The 21825-nt window shown below is 41.2% G+C and overlaps 2 protein-coding genes across 3 annotated transcripts in view; both read right to left on the minus strand.

Annotated features, from left to right (window-relative positions):
- Positions 1–4002, minus strand: part of celf3a (cugbp, Elav-like family member 3a) — a gene marked incomplete at its 5' end in the record, with an annotated part of 24080 nt that extends 20078 nt beyond the window's left edge. The window contains 2 exons of the mRNA XM_080045011.1: positions 2099–2181; positions 3858–4002. Coding sequence (XP_079901137.1) covers positions 2099–2181; positions 3858–4002 — 228 coding nt within the window. The remainder of the gene's footprint in view (positions 1–2098; positions 2182–3857) is intronic.
- Positions 4003–7608: 3606 nt separating this feature from the next.
- On the minus strand, positions 7609–21064 carry rprd2a (regulation of nuclear pre-mRNA domain containing 2a). 2 transcript variants are annotated; one of them, XR_013845286.1, is made up of 12 exons: positions 20634–21064; positions 16964–17093; positions 16590–16741; positions 16273–16325; positions 15977–16103; positions 15694–15869; positions 15054–15396; positions 13527–13727; positions 12847–13029; positions 10682–12738; positions 7992–8100; positions 7609–7747 (listed from the first exon to the last, which is right to left on the minus strand). XR_013845286.1 is itself a non-coding variant. In XM_080044891.1 (10 exons), exons 1-10 carry the CDS (start codon positions 20806–20808, stop codon positions 11021–11023), a joined length of 3258 nt encoding a protein of 1085 aa, XP_079901017.1. In that variant the 5' UTR covers positions 20809–21064; the 3' UTR covers positions 10091–11020. The 2 variants fall into 2 exon arrangements, 1 of the variants encoding a protein (XP_079901017.1); XM_080044891.1 differs by lacking the exons at positions 7609–7747; positions 7992–8100 and having other exon boundaries at positions 10091–12738.
- Positions 21065–21825: the final 761 nt, after the last annotated feature.

Consider the following 21825-nt stretch of genomic DNA (forward strand, 5'->3'; position numbering starts at 1 on the left):
GGGTTGGGTTGGGTTGGGTTTGGGGGGTGGGGGGGGTTGTCAGTAAAATAGCGAAAAGAGAAAAAAAAAACCTTAAGACTGACTCTTACGTTCCAGAGAGGAGAAATGCTTTTTGCGGCGCTGAGCATTAATGACATCCTTCAGATTTCTCTACCATTCAGGTGCACTTTGGTCGAGGCTCCTTCCCCTCAGTCCTATAATTGCTTTCATGTTATTCTTTTTTTTTCTCTTTTTGTATCGCCCCGGCCATGAGATGCCAAAGTAAATTATTCTTCGGCAGTGCAGGTGCAATTAGATGACAATTACACCACAGCTGGTAGCAGAGGGTGGGAAGCAGCTCTTGTCTGCGTGGGTGTGTATGGAGCTAATAAGATGGTTTTCGTCTTTTTTGGCAAGGAAGGGGGGTAGGGCAGGGGAGGATTGAGGGAAGACAGAAGGGGGAATGAGCTTGTTCCACGCGGCTTAGAGGTAAGACGTTGTGTGGACGAGATGCACTGGGGTAGAAATACTTGAGGGGGAAAGGGCTTTAGCCACCAGGCATTGGGCCCTGTCGATCCCCTATGAGAGGTCAAGAAGGTCACGCTACTGTCACGTTAACAATGGGATTTCTTTTGTTTCCACCCTAATACCAGCCTGCTCCTTCAAACTGTCTCCACGTCCTTCGATGAACCCCCTCCCCCCCTGCCATTACAACAATGTTCCCGAGCTGAGACGATCAATAAGTCGATCTTCCATGACTGTAATAATCGAGTTATCCTTTATTTATCAAGGGAAAATACCAAACATTCGCCGGCTTGAGCGTCCCAAGATGTGAGGGCTGGTTGCGCGTTGTCTGGATTATTTTCATTAATTTATTAATTGTGTAGTGTATAACAATTTAAAAAAATACCAATGATTCCAAGCTGAAAACACCAAATTTCTTTCAAAAACCGAAACCATTTTTTAAGCAAAACATGCCAGAATCTGGTTCAAGCTTCAACAGAGGAAATATTTGCCGGTTTCCAAAGTCTGCTATGATATTAAAGAAAATATTTTGGAGCTTAGGACAAAATCAAGCAATTTGACTGCATCGTGGTCTGGACTGCAGAGTTCCTGTTATGGGCCTTTTTTTCTTTTTCTTTTTTTTGCTATTTTCTGAATAAACATAATAACCAATACATCAAAAAGATTGACGGCTTAATCGTTAGGTGCAGCCCTACGCTGTTCACATGCCTCTTCACTCGTCCCTCAAAAACGACGGTCATGAGCTGCCATTCAATAAGAGGGGGTGGGTGGGAGGGTGGGGCGGAGAGAAGTGGATGACGTAGATCTCAACAAAAATAACCAAGAAGGAAACAGGGGGTAAAAGCCTTGTTAGTAAAAGAGGAAGCAGCAGCGGGTCTGCCAGCACATTCTGTCTCAGTAATTCCTTGCCTTGTCGACTTGTCTCTCATAAAGGCGGTTATCATAGAGACGCGGCTGTCATGTCATATTTAGCTCGGGAAATGTCATTTGGCAGCACACCTGCTGCCTGGCTATGCTAATAACGCTAGGTTAAACTTTGATTAGGATTCAGAGGGAGAGATGGATAGACAGTGGAAAGGAGGAGGGGGGAGGGAAAGACGAAGACACAGAAAGCAAGAGAATAAGAACTGGCAAAGTCACTCCGGCAGCGAGCCTCATAGCTGTCTCTTTCGACCCGTGACATGTTGCGGGGTGACTCATGCCTTAACTGGATGGATGTGTCTGGATGCATCACATATGAAACATAAGAGGGAGAGCAGCCTCTGACCTTTATTGGAGCATATCAGCTAAAGGGGGGAGTCGGGCCCGCATGTCAAACTTGGTTAATTTTCCCCGTGTCACTGCATGTCTTGTGGGTCTGTGCAGTGCATTCAGATAGCCGGGAATGGCAGTTATTCTGCTCCCCTTTTTATACATCTAATGTATGTACACACACACACACACCGCACACCCACACACCCCCCCACACACACACACACACACACACACACACACACACACACACACACACACACACACACACACACACACACACACACACACACACACACACACGAGCTGTATGAGGATCACAAATAAAAGATGACACACTCACCCCTGGTAGCGTCTTCTGCTCGTGCAATGCATTCTGGGCTTTGAGGGCGGACTCACGTGCGCAGTATGTGAGGAAGGCACATCCTGAAGACAAAAGGGAAAGCCGTAGAAGCTCAGCGCACTATAGGTCGATGTATTTTCTATGTCTGGTTTAAAAGGCTATACATAATGTCAGAGTTGGCAGTGCCATGCTATTGTAACTTAATCTTAATTGGCCATTTGCCCTGAAGGCCTGAAGGCAGAAAACATGGTAGTGGAGATATTGTCCTATTATGAATCTGCCATTTGATGTATGTGCCTTGGTTTCGGGGCGAGCATGAGTTTAACATGTCAGTAAATGCCTCCCACCTTTAAGCAGGCCTATGTTAATAATATATATCAAAAGCTTCATGAAACGGAGACAAAAACAATAAGATAAAAAACACTGACCTATAAAACCGTCATTTTGTTAAGTAGCACTGAAGATCTATGGGATTATTAAATCATGATACCTGGAGACTTTTCAGACAAAAGCTGTCTGAGTGGGTATTTAATATCACGCTGGTTAAGCAAGAATGTATGCAGTCGCACATAATAGAGAAAAGGCCTTCATTAACCTTTAGGGCACCCACGAATCATGAATATGTAAATGTATGCGGAATAGGTGTTATAGGTGTTAGAGGACTGATGCCACCTGGCCTATACGTCTCCCCTGATGACTGATTGGTTTATGTGAATTTTGAAAAGGCCTTTTGTTTTTCCGCGCTGATAGGCTCATATTTGCATTCGAAACGACAGAAAGGCTCATTGTTTAGCTTAGATCACTTGAACCAGCTTTAGTCCATCTGTCAAAACAGGATTTTGATTGGGTTTGAGACACCTACTCTATTGACTGATTTTGCCAATGAAACCAATTGTGAGTGGACGCAATACTTTTTTGTGAGATTGATCTGGGACATTGAATTTTCAAAATTAAGTATAACAATGGTGTTCAGTATAGGAAACAGTTTGATTTTTTTTTTTATCAAAGTCTACCATTTTCTAATTGTAGTATCCAGAGGATGGCGAGAACCAAAAACCTCCCAGCATGCACCAGGAGGGTCTCATAAACATAACTCTCATGTTGATGTGAGCTTCACTTGTGTTTAACACTGGGCTCAATGACGTCTTTACTGTTTGTACACATTTCAATCGTTGTAGAGTTTCTTAGGTCCTGAATGTAAGCCCATGTATTAGAATAATTAAAGTGTATTAGTGATTGGGCCGTCAGTCGAAAATAATTGGTCTCCTCATCTTGTCCTCAGCAAAGACATTGAACTTGTGTGGTCGTATTAGAAGATTTTAAAAAAGCCAATTACATAGTACAACTTAGATAACTGGTTTTCCCTAGTCTGTTGAAATGGATTGCCTTGGAATAATGTTCTTACAATGTAAAAGTATATTTGAGTCACGCTTGATCAATTTTTTTTAGTCAATCCATAGCTAAAATACCTAGAAACTTTTCACTAACTGAATTGGGTTTCCTATTTCAGTTCAATGGTGGTTTTGGCCTCACGGGGCCCCTTAAAGAGACTCCAGAGGGATGACAGCTAAATGAGGAGTAGTTTAACCTCACTGATATCTACTGAGGATGAAATCCCACCTGGAAGACATATTAGAGCAACTATTGTAAAAACAGGTTTATCCTCCCCACATAATGCATTAACAATATTCTTTCCCCCTCTGTATGAGTTGCCTCAAACAATTCCATCAAACGGCAGTTCTAGGTCATTTTATCTTACCTTTGTGCATCCCTGTGTATTTGTCCTTTATCACCGTCAACTCGTAGATTTTCCCAAACTGCTCGAAGATGGGCTTCAGGTCTTTCTCCTCCAGGTTGCGGGGTATTTGCCCGATAAAGAGCTTGATTGCGTCAGGCTCCTTCATTGAGAAGTCTAAGGAGGAATAATAACACACACACACACACACAGAGAGAGAGGAGGCGGTCAGGACAGGCAGACAGGAGCCTGCGGGCTTAAATTCACACTGCACAGGAGGTGCAAACAGGAGGCCAGGGGAGAGAGGTGCAGATGGGAGCAGTCGAATGATTGCAACGAGAGGCTGAAAAAACTGTTTCTACACCCTTGGAGACATGCTCGTCCTTTAGCTGGCAGTAGATTTCAAGAGGTTATATCAGTGGAATAACAATAAAACAAACGTTACACTACGATGATGAAAAAGAAAGAGATATGACTGTATTATTGGGATAAATTCTTACTTAGCAACCTGAGGCCACTATCACCTCCCAATTAGAGATGCATTTCAAGAGCTACTATAAATCCTATAGGAGTGATTTTACTTGAGAGGGGTGTATGCAATCACACATAATTTTTTACATATTTTCAACAGTTGAAGTCACTATGTTGGGTTTTACTTGCATAAAATACAAAATAAAAGCACATCAATGACAGGAAATGTGTTTATAATCTCAGAACTTTTATATTAAGGAACATTATGGATGAGTAATCATGAATCACAGCTATATCATTTGTTGTATTATGCTTGCCATCAAAAAATTATTTATTTTTAATGCATGTGATCTTGTAGTAAATAATAGTAGGACTCCCTTGAACTGGATTCGAGCTAGGCCGGCTATTTCCAAGCCCGTACAGAAACATGACAGTATCTGTCTGTCAACACAGCTGGAGACCTGCGCTCTCTTTGTCAAGACACGGGTGACAACAACAATGACCCGAAGACGATTTCACACATTTGACTGAAGCAACAAACAAAGAGTTCAACCCCTAATAAATAAATAATAAACAAATCATACCTGTGGTGCTGTTCGTGGCAGAGAATCGGCGCGATCAGTGGATGCCTTTTCTTCTTCCCCCCGCTGTTATTTACTTATTGGGTCTCAACGGTTCAGTTCATTTGTGCGTAAGAGCGTCTTTGAAATCCCGAGACAAGTTAGGCCTATACCCCCCCTATAACAACACAAGTAACATCCAGCGATGGTTCTTTATTCGGCATGAGCGTGTTTTCTAGATCTGCTTGTTGTTTTCTTTCTTCTTCTTTATCTCTCCCCCCGCTCTCTTTCCTGACAGGCGCACCGTAAAGAAAAAAAAAATCTCTGAATTTCAAATAAATCTGATTTAAAAATAAAAAATAAAAAATCTTCCGCTATCTTTGCTGAATGGAGAGTGTTGTGATAGATGAATTTAGGCTTCCTTAAGCAGACCGTAGGGAACTGGCAGTCCCTCTCCCTCCGTGTGTGTATGCGTGAGTGAGTGTGTCTTTACTCCTTTGACGTCGTAAGCCGGTGTCTCCCTCCCTGTCCATCTCCAGCCCTCCTCCCCTCGGGCTGCACGAGCCGTGATGTCTGCCGCCAGGGACCGTCGCAAAGCTACCATCCGGGAGGAGAGAGAACATACAAACAAAAACAAAAAAAATATGGTATAATGTGCACAGCTTTCCCATCTTTATCTCTAACTAATGTTCTTGTAAGGCCCGTAATTTTTATAACATTTTGTTCTCCCCAAATTCTACTCTGTTGCATTCATCATAGCATCAATTTGTAGCATATATTGCCAAGAAAGGGCTTGCATATAAATAATAATAATAATAATAATTCATTTTATTTGAGGGCGCCTTTCAAAGCACCCAAGGTCACCTTACAGGGCATAGTTAAAAAACAAAATCAAAAATGATAAAAAAAAACAAGAACAAGACACATTAAAACAATTTACACAAGGGTGGTGACTGGTGAGATGGGTGGTAGACAATGAATTATATGGAATATGACAGTTTAAAAAGATGTGTTTTTAGATGGGTCTTGAATGTGGAAAGAGTGTCGGAGTTATGGATGACAGGTGTGAGGGCGTTCCAGAGGTGGGGGGCAGATCGGCTGAATGCCCTGGACCCCAAGGTAACCAGACGGGCGGGTGGGACAGTAAGTTGAGTGGAAGAGGAGGACCGGAGAGTGCGGGTGGGGGTGTTGATGTGTAGGAGTTCACAGATGTATGGAGGGGTGAGGTTGTGGAGGGCCTTGAAGGTGAGGAGCAGAATCTTGTAGTGGATGCGGGTTTATATAACAATTAATTTCTCTTTATTGAATATCATTTAACCAGTTAGGCTATAACACGTGTCAGGAAACCAGTGCACCCAAAGGACAAGGCACCCAAGAATGGATCCACTACTACTTTCACATAATGTACAAATGAAAAATCATGCACTTTGGATGACGGCGTAACGTAGCCTATTTTAGTTAACGTTGAACATTGGGAAATTAAATGTTCAAGTGATCTCTTTCATCAAAGGTAAAGGTAGGCTGTTGTTAGGGCAGGAGGAGATTGCTCTGATGGGTTTCTAAATAATAAAAAATATTTTATTTATTTTTCGTTTTTTTATGAGTTAGATAAAAAGCAGACTGTCCCTGACATCAAGCGATGCAAATCCGCCTTTTGTTCTCGCCGTTGAGCTGGCCATGGTGCTGAAATGGGTCTACTCAACTTGTGCCACACACGTTACCATGGCTGCAACGTCCCCCGTCCCCCCTCCCCCTGTTTGAATGGAAAACGACATTTTTTACTAGATAAGTGTTAAAAAATGGCAGGGACCGTCATTTTCTCATAACTCCCTCCCTCCCCTCCCCCCACACACACACATACACACACACACGCCCTCTCTGAAATCTCGACAGCATGTAAACAATGAGCCCACATGACAGTAGGACTGCACACACCCCGACCTGCGCATACGGCGACCCCTTCAAAGCAGTCACGATCTGGACCCGAGCAGCGTTATTGTGTTTATTTCAAAAGCATTGCAACCCTCTCTGGGCACATGTCTCTCTCTTGCTCCACCGCTAATGCCTTTCTTTACAACAGCCCCATATCTCCTCGGCTTTAATGTTTAGACCGCCATCTGCCATCAGTCACTAAATCCTACCCGCCCTTCAACCCCTAATACTAGCCTACAAGTGCAGCCGAGGCGAGCACTCAGTTCATCTGGCTTTGATCAGGTATACATGGATGATAAACACGGGATTTAAGTGCGCTTGGAAATGTGATTTGTGTCACTTCTCGTCACAATAGATTGCTTTTTTTCCTTTTTTTTTCAGCTACGACATCTGGTGACGATGATGCAAACACAAACTTTGCACAAGATGATGTATCTGGGGGGACATACATTGTTGTGCTTTGAACAGCGGTGGAAGTGGTATGCAGATCCTTTACTCAAGTAAACCTAAAATTACAACAGAAATTATAAGTAATACCCTACATTATAGGACTGAAGTGAAAATAAAGAGGCAATTTTCAGCAACAGTTTCATAAGGTATAGGCCTTAAGGTACTGTAGAATGGCCAAATGCATAGTATCATATATAGGCCAATGGGATTATTTCATATTATTATTATCATTACTATATACAAATTGGGATTGTGTGACAAAAGTATTGTCACAAAGTTGTTCTCAGCTCCATGAAACGCTGTAAATAAACAAACACACAACACAAGATATGGACAATGAAACTTTATTAAAAAAATTAAATGTGCATTAAAGGGACATTTATTTACACAGTGTAGGCATGAGGTTATAGAGAATGAGAATTGTCTATGATTAATAATCCTGGCTGTACTTACTCACAAGGGGCCTGTCTTGCTCTCTTTTGATTCTTCCCAAACACACAACTGGAAAAACACAGAGAGAGAGAGAGAGAGAGAGAGAGAGAGAGAGAGAGAGAGAGAGAGAGAGAGAGAGAGAGAGAGAGAGAGAGAGAGAGAGAGAGAGAGAGAGAGAGATAGAGAGAGAGAGAGAGAGAGAGAGAGAGAGAGTTATTTAGTTATATTTTAGCCTGTATATTGATTGATTGATATTGGATTCCCAGCTGGTCCCGCTCAGTTTGTGATGTATAATATTTAACTGGAGGCTTACTGAGCTGCTGACGTCACATCATTGGGAGCACGATTCAAAGAGTGGAGCCACATCAGTAACATATTATGGAAAGGTTCCCCATCACATCAAAGTGTTTGGCTCTGGTTCCCTGAGGAAGGAGCACAGGAAGAGGAGGGAAGTAGGTTATTAATTCAAGGCAAACAAGGTTTTAGAGCTACATTCAAAGTAAACGTAATTTCCTAATTAGGATGAAAAAAAACAGGCTACTATTAACGCTAGTAATCTCCGTGACAGATATGAAAACGTTCATAGTCCGAAGGTAGACGATTCTTAAGATAGGCCTACATAATTTTATCCCGCAGACTAATAACAGTCAAAGTGATCATGGAAACATCTACTGACATCTGGCGACGGTTCGCTCACTGCACTATTTATTTCGGGGGAGGAGGTTTATTATCCTTCCGATCACCGCCTCCTGCCTCTTTTAATTATTAGACCTATATCGTCTATAACGGCGAATACACCAACGTGTTGGATTCACTTTTTTTTTCATTGTTTCATCAAACGACGGCTTTGGCAAAGTGGAGTGCTGCCTATTTAAGATCGATACTAATTTCACTAAACAAAGGCTGAAATAGATTAAATAGGGCGAAGTACGGATCAATCATTTCGAAATCTGATCCAGATGCACGTTTGCTAAAGTGAAAGTGAATAGGCTACTAAACATAAACTACTGAGTCTCCTTTAAGGCTAGGCAATATATTATGTTTCTTTACTACACTGCCACAATCAAAGGTTTGGGAGTAAAATACTCAATTAGTGAGTAATTCTTACTGTTATGGTTTTAATTTAAGAAAAAATAAAGAGATCCAAAAGTCTAAATACAAGGCTTTTTATCTCAAGTCAGTTATATTGTATAACTTTTTTTTTAAATTAACCAATAAATCATCCAGATGATCACTTTGTCTAAGCTATGTGGCAAAGAAAAAAATTGTCCCTCACATCCTCTCTTTCACTAAAGAGGCAGGAATGTTTGAATAATGAACCCCTCAACTGGAAAGGTGTTAATAACACAGCCAGCACAGTGAAGTGGGAACAGATGCAGAGGCAGTAAGCTAAAGGCCTCATAGAAATAAGCTGAGTAGACTTCTAAATAACTGCCTGAAAGAACAAACAGTAGGCCTAGGATACAATAAATCCTTTAAAAACTCTGCAGGTTCAATAAGAGCAGAATAACTTAAGTGATATATTAATCAATGAGGAATTAGTGAATAATGGACTCCACTGAAAAGTCTCAACCGTCTCAACTTAAATATATTCTTGTTTTTAAGGTTGATCTGAACTCTGTGCCAAACTGACAGATTGTGTTAATAACTGCAAACCAAACGGAGGAAATGCCATCATTAAAGTATGAGACTCCTGTCTTCTACAGTCGACTAAATTAAGTAACCCAGGATTTGTTAACTTTGGTCTGAGAAAGCCAACAACTTTTGGGATTTGATTATATGAACATTTGGAAACAGATATTAAACGGTAACGTCAACACAGGTCAAAGTATGACCTGTTTGGACGTTGCTTAATAACAATTACAATCTCTTATGTCTCTTGTTTAAACGCCAAATTTAAAACGGTATAGAGTATTCATGGAGAGCACATTTGTCACTGGCACTTTCCAAATATAAAGTATTTCTATAGAAATGGCTTTTTGTCAAACTAGATACTATTCAAAGATGGTAAATATACCTGTATTAGATGAGCTAGGAAACTCAAAATGTATTCTTCTTCTTCAATTACTTTCACCGCTCTGGAGTAATGTTACATAATAACAGCAAGTTATTTTAGACTTAACAGGACAGTGGTGGTTTGATTTTTTTTTTTTTACAAAATAATTGAGATACTGACGGAATTCTACTACTTTTTTTTTGTAGCCACATACATGGTATTTGAATAATGTTGCCACCTACCAGCATGTGTTTTTTTTTCATTTTCTTCTGATATTGTTTTAATATAGGCAGTCAAATGGTATTGTTTAACTGAAAACGAATAATTTAGGTGCAACATACTGTACAAGGATAAGATGACAGCAAAAAAAAAAAACACACAATTTTTCAAACTCAGATTTTTATTAGTCAGTACAGGTAAAACGAAACTGAAGACGAGTATCTTCATCCTCTCCAAAAATGCACTTCTTCTGCGTCGGTGTTGGAGGCTGAAACAAATAACTCACACCTCTGTCTTCCTTTGGTGCCGGTCTCCTTCAGGGAACTTAACGAGACTTAAAACTATCGCCGAAGGAATATTACGCACCAATGGAGAAAGCATCGCTTGACAAATATAACATTCGGAGTTGGAACAATGAAGAACAACGTGTATCGCAGAAGGAAAATAAGTTCTATAACAAACACTCCATTTTTTTTATACCTAAAGTGAAATTTAAATTGATGTTTTACCAAAAGTTACTGCTGAAATGGGAAGCAGTAAAAACTGCTCATGGACAAACTAAATGACAGCAGAAACATTGCATCGACTACATTCTTTTGTTGCTCTCTTAGCAAAAATAACTATCTTTCGATTCAAATTCTGCGACTAGTCGACTTACACTTGACCGCATGCAAACACGCGTACCATGCACACGCTCCGATCTATATCAAACTGACGCCCTTTTACATATTTAATGCAATGCTTCATACTAGAGCAAATAACACAAAAAGTGAATTATATATATCCACCTCTTATTTTCTTTAATCTTCTGTCTTCAGCTCAGCGGCCGTCTCAGAGCCTTCGATTTCTTTAACATCGCCTGGTTGTTGTCTCGCTCTCCTCAAGATCCTTTATTCTTCGCTGCCGATTTCATCCTTCTCGAGTATAACCGTCTCCCGATGCCCACCTCAGTTTCTGCACTTTTATCCACCCGCATTTTCTATTTCCGATTTACACAAGGCTTCTCAAAAGGCAGGGTGTGTTGACGTCAACACTGAGTGACTAGCAAGTAACTGGACAGTCTTTAAAGTCTTGCCCTCTCCTTCACGACATCCAGTGATTTAAAGAGCTCAAAGCTAAATGTCCAGTCAGTACTGTGGGGGTGGAAAAGGTCTTTTTGGGGGGAACATTGGACCAGCATTCCTCCCTCCTCGCGGACCTGGACGTTTGCCTCTTAACCGTGGATCGGGGCCGTGGAAGCGAGGGAATGGTGCGCGTGGGGGGCCCCGGGGGTGTGGTTGGTGTGCTATGTGGCGAGGCCAGTGGGGAGGCCTTGGACCGGGATGACGGATTTCAAGATGAGGCGGTGGTAGCGGTCTCCTCGGAGCGTAATGCGGAGGAGGGGGGCTGTGGCGCTGGTATTCGTGGGCGTAGTAAGGGTCTTCAGAGGGGGAGAGGGGCGGAGTGAGACGCCCTAGAGCTCTGGGGTAGTGGTGTGGAGGGCTGCCGGGCCTGAAAAACGGATCGTTGGGGTGGCGGTAAGGGTTTTCTTGAAAGAGATGGGCATTGTGATGGCGGAGATCGTCGTGGTAACGCTCTTGGTCGTCCGGGTGAGGGCGGAAATCCTCAAGGTGAGGAGGAGGGCGAGGTCTGTCGATGTCATACAGCGAATCATCAGGGCGAAACATGGATTTGTGTTGGTGGTCGTGGACCACCATGGCACTGATGATACTGTCGACCCGGGGCCCAGGCACCTCCACTGGGTCCCCGCGGGGCATTAGCTGCTGTTCTGGGGGAATCATCGTATTTGTCGCCGAAGGAGGGGCGTCGAAGCCGTGAAGAGAAGGAGGGAACTTTGGGATAGGAGGGAGGCTGTCTCTGAAGAAATTGGGAGCTGTGTTGTCGCCGTGATGCGGAAGCAGCTCTTGAGGTTGCTGAGTTTGTCCTGCTTGGTATGGATAAAGTCCTGGCCTCTCTCTGGGCCTTCCCGGAGCCTGTACACTGTAGCCTCTCGGTTGCTCCAAGTTCCCCTCTGGGTTAATGTCACCGAACCAACCCCTTTCCCTCTGCCTGTGAAACCCTTCAACTGTCGGTGCGCTACTGGCACCGCCTGGGGCTCTCTCTCCAGGCACCGGCCCTCCTGTCTGTGCAGAAATTTGCTGGTAATGTGCAACAGGTGCAGTAATTCCTTGCTCTGACAACTCCTGTTTACCATACGGGTATGGCTGGTACACCTGCCCGTTCTGGGCCACACCCGGCTGCATGTGAACTTGCTGTTGCGAATTGTTGGGGTTCTGCTGCGTGCTGTTCTGGTACGCCATTGGAGCGGTTGTAGTTTCTACAATAGATGACTGATTTGTGTTGGAAGGGAGCTGGGCCACCACAGGCTTGTCCATGATCTCATCTTGAGTAGGGGTGCCTCCGCCCTCGTCCCGCACCGGGGTCCCACCTTGGGTGTCTGCGCCTGTGACTGGGCTGAGGTTATCTCCTCCCAGCACTGGGTTCCTTGGAAAACCAAGGTCAAATGCACTGAAAGCAGAGTTCCCCTTCAGGAAGCTATGGATTTTAGACTCTAAACTCTTCGAAGACGATGACGGTTCTGACTCTGTTGTCAAATCCATGTTTCGGTGGAGAGCCTGGACCAGGGCGGAGGCCGGGTTGGACGTCTGAGGGGTGGGCGCCTGTGAGCTTTGCCTCACAGTGGAGCTGGGTGGAGAAGGCACAGGGGCAACAGAGGGGAGAGACAGGCTCGGAGAGGGGACTGCTGCTGCTGTGGATGTGGATGAGGGAGACGGAGGAAACTTGTCTGTACTGGCAGTTTCTAAAGAGACATTTCGAGCTGGACTGCACAGAAGAGAAGAGATGCCTAGATGAAGAAAGGGACAATACAGAAATTAAATCTAAGCAAGATTGCTGCTTATTGTTTGATATGAAATGAAGTTTTAAAATTAAGCAAAGAAGTCCTTATTCTCACCCTCAAAGCTGCCATGGCCCTGCACCTTGGCGAGAGCACCTAGGATATCTGCAGGACTCATATCCACCTTGGAGAGCAGGTTAACCAGTGAACTGGCATCCTGAGGGGCCACAGAGGCAGCAGGTGTTGTATTCAACGAGGAGGCAGCAGGGGCAGCTGCAGGAGAACTTTCTTCTAACGGGGCTGCAAGAGAGAGAGAGAGAGGGACACTCACTCTAAATGCAAATCATCATAATTTATCATTGAGATGTTTAGATTGAGTGTTTGAACAGCGGAAGCACATAAGTATTTTCAGAGGATACTTGGACTTAAACCACATTTCTAACAAGGAAAATAAAACAAGGTATGTGGGATAACAAAAGTAGAACACATTACATTTGCAAAGTTGGTTATATCATTAACCTCCAGACACCATTCAATCATCAATGCAATATTTATTATTTTTTGGTGCAAAGCATTACAAATACTCTCCATTCAATTCTTACAACTTTTAACAATATATTTTATTTTGAAAGACTAGAATATTATGAGATCAGAAGTGCATAATTGTATCATATTAGCATACTGTGTATATTATGTCATCATGAGACCCAGCTGTAGGTTATAACATAAAAACAGTTATAACATCAGAACAGTTCATTCAGTTTTATTACGATATCAGAACAGCCATCAACGCTCACCTGTGTTCTTCATGACTGCGCTCAAGCTGTTGAGGATTGAGCCAATTTTACCCAGGTCAACACTTTCCACAGCTGCCACAGATGCTGCTACTGACGACGGGGCCTGTGTGACGGGCGGCTCGGTGGCCACTGAGGGCTCTGTTTTTGCAGGGGCTGGAGTGGACACTTCTGGTTGGATGGGTCGCTCAATCTGGTCCTCAACTGAGGAGATCAATGTGGCAATGAGATTCAAGTTTGGGCTCCATCAGATATGCACTCTAAGCACAGTTATTTCATACTTGGCAACACACAAATGTATTTTTTACAGATCCATCCAAAAAAAAACAAGAATAAGCATTCTTATTGACTGGCTATAGGATTGTATGTTTGACATTGAAATACAGTAGTAACTAACAATTATTTTTATTTTCAATTGAAGGTGGAGTTAGCAACACACTGGATTTTTTTCAGTGACCACATAGTAGACAGGTAGCAGAGTTTCTGATCTTTAACGTTAACACTCAGTGCATTTCCATGGCACAACTGGATTGGATTATCACATATACCGAACTAGACACTCGAACGGACCGTGTCACTTGTCTGAGTATAAATATTCGATAAATATCTGATGCATGGCTGTCTCCACTATGCTAGGTGGCGCTGTAGCCCTTTCAACAAGTGGTTATAGAGTCACGTCTGGTTCCCTTCCGGCAACAACCCTACTATTTTTTACGTCGTCTCCTTCCACTTCCTTGTGAAATCCTCCACAGGGATTCTCGAGCAAGCGCAGAACGAGAACTCCGATATGCGATCCCTGTATACATGCAGAGAGAATGCCGACTATGAACGAGTTATCTAGGTGTTCTTATCCGACTTTGCTTGTCCGTTAATGTGCCAATTTGTGTGCGAAGTAGATCGGATAAAGGTGTTTACATGCATTTTACAAGTCCTGTTGAAGTCTTATTCGTTTATTTACCCGATTATGAGTCTGCATGTAAACGCACTGAGTATGAGGAGAGAAGCGGAAGCAAAATAACAGTAGAAAACAGTATTTCTTTTTTTTATCTTTACATTTGGCAGAGAAACAAATCCCATCCTGTTAAAAAGTAATGTCTCAACTCCTGAATGTTGGAAGTGGTAGTTAACACGTTAGGTAAATTGTAGGTAAATTGTAGGAGTTACAGCCAATACAAAGTTTACTGAACATAACATTTGAAAAAATGCATTTCATTTAAATAGAATGGCTCTGTGGGTGGGGAAAATAGTTCCAGAGAAATTGGCTGAAACACAGATTGGAAGAAAAGCTTTGACAGTCTCGTCTACATATAAAGGCTGTAGTAGGAGTTTTGTGTGATAGTCTGCATGATTCAGTGACTTAATTCGCCTATTTTTGGCGGTGCTTGTCATTCTCAATAATTTTAACACATTTTCTGCCTAATGCTGCCACAGAAAATCCGTAGGAAATAATAAAAAATTGCATTTATAAATCTTGCATTTAAACAAAGCCTCACTGTGCAGTCAGTCCCTTCACACACACCCGTTACTTACCTATAATGCCACCGCTTTCTATTTCTTCTTCGGAGAGGTCCATGTCTTCCACTTCACGATTGTCATTCTCCCCGACAATGTCTGCGGGTTTGGGGGATCCTCCCGGTGAGGACAGGGGGCTCGGGGCCGGAGGTTCTGCGTCGTCCTCCATCGCAGAGCCATCCAGGTCTGGATCGGGATCGGCCAATTCCATGCCACGGAAAGGCGACTCGGAGCCCGTGGGAGAGGGCGCGTCTGCAGAGGGTGAGGGGATGGGGGAGTCATCCATGTCCGGTATGTTGGACTTCAGGTTATCCAGTTTACGCTTCAGGTGGTTCACCCGGTTGGCAAACGTCTGGTAGGCCTGGAGAGGATTATAAACAAGTAACGTTAGTTTATTATATATAATGTAAATATAATGTGTCTACTGTATATATAAAACCACTTTGATGCATGAACATGTGTATCTCCCAGCTCATTTTCAATTAAAAATATTTCCATGCTGCAGAAATGATTAGATTTACTAACAAATAAGCCTGAACTCGAGATGGGGCTATCAAACTAGGATAGAAGCATATTGGAGCTGCAAAAATATACAGATAAGTATTTCTCATGATTGAGAACTCAAACAAACCATATAACAAATACACCAGTCACTCACATTAGCAACAATCTTGACCTCCTTGTACTGCATCTCATAGAAGATATCTGCATTGTTGAGGGCCTCCATTAGAGGAGGCCCACCTGTGCTCTCTTTACCAAGGAACTTAACAAACTCCTGCAGTTGCGCACTTCCTTCCTCAAAGTCTTTGGAGAATTTCTTTCCTCCTGCTTTATCTGTAAAAAAACAAGCATGAAGAATAAGAATAAGCAGCAATGTTGACCCATCTGTGTGTTGATGTTGGACAGATGGTGCAGCAGTATAAGGCAACTAAAGCAGGCACCTTTGAGTTTCCTGAGGGCCTTGGAGCTCAAGATGTCAACCCTCATAGCTGTCAGCTGTTTTTCTCTCAGGTCGACCTCCTCCGCTGATCTTTTGAACTTGGACAGTTGATCTATTAGTGTCTGTGGCTAAAGCAGAGGGAGCACACAGCCACAATGTCAGGCCAACACAATATTTGAGTAAAAAAATATATATATATATTATTAACTTAATTTGTTTGAGAAATTAAAAAATCATAATAAAATTACAATGTTGCAGTTTAGTTAGCACTTAGTTCATCTTAAAACTTTTGCTTACCACAAACTCAGCAACTATCTTGGATCGCAGATCTGCTTTAGACTCAACTGGAGCTTTAAAAAGATAAGAATAGAAATTAGAAATCACAGCAGTGCAGCATTCAGTATTTAAAATACAAAAGAATTTAATAAAAAATGTCAAACTATTTAAAACGGGGTTACTAGAGAATACATCTATAGTAGCTAGAAAAAAGAGTTGGAAAGATTTAATGACAATGGATGCAAAGTGCTAATAATGATAAAATGTATAATAATCTCTAAACTTTGTGAGGTCGGTGTAGAGATAGATAATTTTTTATTATTATTAAATAAACTTACTTTTTTGCTCCACTGGCGTCTCAGGAGGGGACTCCTCTTTGATTAAGCTGCTCCTAAGATCTCCAATGAGTGTCCCTGCATACACGCCCCTGTCCTCCCAGATGGTCAGGATCCTCTCCACCGCTGTATTTACCTTAGGGTCACCTTCATGGCTGGAGAAATGGAGAGGGGGACGAAGGAATAAGTACAAGGGAGCTGAGAGATAAAGGTATTTTGTCCTTTGTTGATGCAATGACATTTGATTGATTAATGGTTGAGGAACTTTTTTTTAACACAAAACAAAAAGAGGCTAGGACAGAGGAGACAGGAAGCGAGAAACAAAATTAAAAAAAAATTAATTAAACAACAAGTACACCGTCTTATTAATGACTTACTTTATCAGCAGGAGGGCTTCACGAAGCACCTCAGCGAACGCCGTGCGGTATACGATGGCGTTTTTCCTCTTGCAGTTCTGGATGACGTCGTTGGCCAGGTAAAAAAGGCAGAGCCTGTGAGGGGCATCAGCTGTTAGGGGGAAAGAGAGACGGTGATGTAAGTTTGACTGGGACGGCTGATGTTGAGCTGAAAGCACTGCACATTAATCTATTGTTTTTACGTAATAAATGGCAACAACAATTCATCGATCACGCTGATTGATTTAAAGACAGGTGATATATGACTTAATCCATTGAGGAATCTTTCAAATTGATTGAGTTGAGTGATAACATCTCAATCAACAAACTTGTATTACATATTGCATTAGTAAGAGTTTAGTTTACAATGCACAAACACCCAGGTTCTGGTACGGACAACAAATCAATCTTTTCCAATAAAACCCTTTCTCAAATTCAGTAAAACAAAAGACAAGCAATTATCTCATCAGAGAATATGTGAGCAAAACTAAGAATCAGACCAAGCATTTTGTGTCAACGTAGGTTAATGATGATACTGACTTGCATTAGTACTTCAGGGTATTAGAAAATACAAACCAGCTATACAAATAGAACATAACACAATTAATAGAACAGATTTGGGCAATTTATGCAGTGCAATAGGAGACATTTGAAAATCTTCAGGAAATTGATAATCTTGTTTAAAATTAATATAATTTTTTTCCCCAGGGTGCGAATCATTGTCAATGTTAACTGTGACCAAAAGGCTAAATGTGATTTCTCTAAAAATATAACTGGATTTAACCTAAATAAAATTAAATTATTGATTTTTCTCTACTTATGACATCTATTGCAGTATGTCCGTCTTGGGAGAGGGATCCCTTACTTTGTCGACTCTCCCTGAGATTTCTTAAAAAAATGTAATCCCGGTAAAGGGTTTTTTACTGGGAGTTTTTTCTCAGCCGAGCTAAGGGTGTCATATTGTATCATATTGTATGGAATGTAAAGCCCACTGAGACAAATGTCTATTTGTGATTTTGGGCTATACAGCTAAAACTGATTTGATTTGAAACTCATTTGAAATTAAAAAGTTTCCACTGACCAGGTGATAGTTTAAATACAGCCACGTTTCATACGCAAAGTCGAAGCACAAACTCTTTGACTATAAAAGTACTTTAAAAAAATAAACGTATCCAGCATAGATGTACAGATAGTAGTGATACCTTCAGTTAAAAACACCCACACCAGAAAATACTTTTCTTTCAAGATATTGTTTGGCAAACTGATAGATGAAGACATTGTAATAACAAAAACACTTCAGTTTTTACGTTATCAGTATTTTAGAGATAATGAAAACACGTTTTACAACCATCTATTTAAAACACAAATAGCAAGCTGAGAGATAGGCAGCCAAGGCAAGGCCGCCCACGGCTAAGTTCTGACAAACGTATTGGGAGGGAAAACCAAAGTCTGTCAGGCGACCCTGACAGAAAGGAACATAACAAACTCCTTATCTGCAGCAATGGAGGATGTGGAAAAAATCCAGAAATGGTTCAAGACAGCCGCACATCAAAAAGCACAAAATGTATTTCTGAATTGATTACAATTAATGTTATGAAAGAATCTGAGTCATAAGTTATGATAACATTTCAAACCTATATCCGTTTCTACGACAGAAACCAAGCAGCTCTTAGCAAAATGGCACAATACACTTTTCCATACCCAAAATATGTCATTGAAAGTTAGGTGTGCTATTGCAAGCAGCTATAACTTTAAGTAAAAGAAGAAGATCACTGGAACCATGAGCTGACAGCCAGTTCCCTGTTTATTCATCTAAATGAAATGTCCATCAAATACAGTACATAGGAAATGAGAGTTTATCAATAACAAAATATTCATGAACCCTATTTGATGATTTTTGATTTGTAATATTGTACACTCTTTTTATTTATTTTTCCAATTGATTAATCTCTAATGTGTTTTGGTCCAAAGACCCAATTTCATTCACAATTATAGAAAATAGAACAACAAGAGCACAGCGTCATAATCTAAGCAGCAGGTAACAACAAATGTTCAGCATTTCTCCTTAAATATAACCTCAACAATTTCTCAACTACCAAATAGATTATAGAGAATTTTTGTCAATCAACTTATTTAAACATTTTTTAAGCCCTTACATATTTACATATGCAGGTCACATGTTAATATAACTTTTTTTTTAATCACATAATTAAGTTCTTAGCAGTTAATCAATGTTAAACTAATTTAATACATCTGACAAATATTTATTTTAAACCATATCTTTGGTTGACATTTTTTGACCTTGTCCACTTAAACGGGTCTACAAGTCAGTAATAAAAAGCTGTGTAACCAAGGCCGACAGAAGACACAGCACTACAACACGTTACACTTTACTATATTCACTCACTGATTATAGTGACAGGTCTATACAAGGCCTCACTCAGCAAACGACCAGCGGCAAAACTTTATGATGTGTCACATGCTCCCTCTTCAAACTAAGAATCACATTACACCAAGCCAAACCTACAAACAGCAGCCAGAAAAAAGATGATAATTATTCCTTTAAGACCTCCACTCAACAGGTACAAAGCTATTCTGTTATGAATCAACATATGTGCAATTTTGGGGAGGAATTTACACCATTCTTGCAAATCTAAGCAAGAATGATGTAAATTAAGCGCAGCCAGTGACACAAATGTGTATTGAATTTCCCTACTGGTGAAAAGTGATCAGAAGGTTTGTCTTGATGCTCCAGTCTTTGCATTAGAGTGCAGTATTGTTCAGTACACCAAGGACAGTGTTGAAAATGTTTTTCATTATCAGCTGACAGCTGGTGTATTGGTTACCAATCAACCAAACATAATGACAAGTCCCATTACCCTATTACAAGTCACAAGAGGGAAAACTGAATATGATTGCAAACATTAAGAGGTTTTCATTTAATCAAAATCGGAACTGACACTTGTGTTATTAGACAAAAAAGATGAAGAGATAATCAGTTGAAAACCCTGACAGAGGTCACAGTTCAGAGGATTCAACTGTGACTTAACCTTTCAATATTCCACAAAGCAATTTATTAACAACGTTTAAGAAGGATGAGATAGGTTTCAACTTTCTTGAAGAGACACTCAGAACAATGCATAACTTAGTAGAGAGAAGGAGGCCGTGGTCCGTGGGAAAACACATTTGCTTTTGGCCTGCTGTCGTCTCCAAAAATCAAGTGCAGTGCATCCATCACACTATGCAGCTTTGATATCTGATATTTTGATACGTAGACCCAGAAAGTGTTTAATAAAATGTCAGTAGGTTTGAGGTCATTTGATCTAACATCAATATTAAGTCAAATGCATCACCCTAGCACAAAATAAAAGTAAAATAATAAAGGTGTTACATTAGATGTGGACACACGGCCCAATGTATTAATCAGAACCAAATTTACTGGCAAGTTTTCATGAACATGGAATTTGCCACGACTCTAAAACGTCATTCAAACCTATTTGCAAATAATAAAATAGCATTTTAAAATCATGTATATGTTTTATTAATGTGCACTGTCCCTTTCCCCATAAACAGAATATAATTAAAGTTCAGACAAGAGCTCTCCAAAAGCAGAAGCAGCAAGTGTCAGTTCAACAGAGAAAAAGCTACTTACATTTCTTCAAACACTTTATCCAGTGCCGCACGATCACGCTGTGGTACTTCTTGTTGTCGATGCACCACGTTGACAGACCCTGAATTGAGTCCATAGTGTTTGTGAGGCTGTGAAGTCTCCTGTCTAAAGTGGACTCCAGTGAGCCTCCGGGAGCGGCCCCGGCTCCAGCTGCCATGTCCTGGTGAGCCCGCGCTACGCTCTACCATTCCACACACCAACCAAAGTTAGCACTTAGCTTAGCACGCTAGCTTAGCGTAGCGGAGACATCCTGGCATTCAGATACCTCTGCGACGTTACAAATACCGAAACGTTATATATTTTGTTTGCTTTCTGCTTCAATGAAGGTGACCACCTTGGACGTATATATCTAAGCTTATAGTATATATCATTAAACGTTTAAAAGCTAAAACTTAGCGCCGTACGACATTTGTCTCCGCATCCTGGAGTCTGTTTACTCGCTACTGCTGCTTCTGCAGCTGACACTTCCGCGAAAATGACGGAAGCTCTTATTTGTTAGCGCCCCCTGTTGCGGGTTAATGGTAACGTAGGAGAATAATTTATTATTGTACAGAGTATAGTATCGAACACTACTAATTGCTTTGGTCTGGCTTTGCGAGACTAGTCGAACACCGGTGGAAAAATGATTTTGATATTCTAATTAAACCTACAGTGTGTAGAATTTTGGGTTTTATTTCCTGGCAGATTTTGTAGAAAATAATTATAATATCCATAAGTAGGCTACGTTTAATTTAGTGCATTATAGCTGAATTTTTTTTTTAGAATTATAATTGTTTTCCTTAGGAAGGGTCTCATATATGTCCATATTTCTCCATACTTTGGACCAAGGCCTTGTCACCGCCATTTTGGAAGTGTCATAGTTGGAATGTCATCAGGTGCATTGTTTGAAATTTAGAATTGTTCTTGTCCTTGAAGGCCACTGTAGCTCCTGTTATTATTCGAAAGGGGTGGGGTTACCCAGGGAGCGTTGCATTCTGAACTTTCTAGAACTTACTTGATGATGTCATATTACACACTGCACCTTTAAGTAAAAGCAGCGATACAACTAGCCTACGTTAAAAACTCCAACGCTTATTCTTAAAACCCACCATTAAAGGTGAAGTAAGCGATTTATTTATGTTAATATAAGTGTTAGATCCCTCTTTATTTATACAGTGATCACTTATATAGTGTG

This window comes from Ammodytes marinus, assembly GCF_949987685.1.
Source record: "Ammodytes marinus genome assembly, chromosome: 17".
Lineage (NCBI taxonomy): Eukaryota > Metazoa > Chordata > Actinopteri > Uranoscopiformes > Ammodytidae > Ammodytes > Ammodytes marinus.

Excerpts from the sequence above, each read along its gene's own strand:
- rprd2a (XM_080044891.1), bottom strand. The coding sequence starts at position 20,808 with ATGGCAGCTGGAGCCGGGGCCGCTCCCGGAGGCTCACTGGAGTCCACT. Across the intron at positions 17,094-20,633 it reads GATAAAGTGTTTGAAGAAAT|CTGATGCCCCTCACAGGCTC; the intron begins GTAAGTAGCTTT and ends TCCCCCTAACAG. Across the intron at positions 16,104-16,272 it reads AGATAGTTGCTGAGTTTGTG|CCACAGACACTAATAGATCA; the intron begins GTAAGCAAAAGT and ends CCTCTGCTTTAG.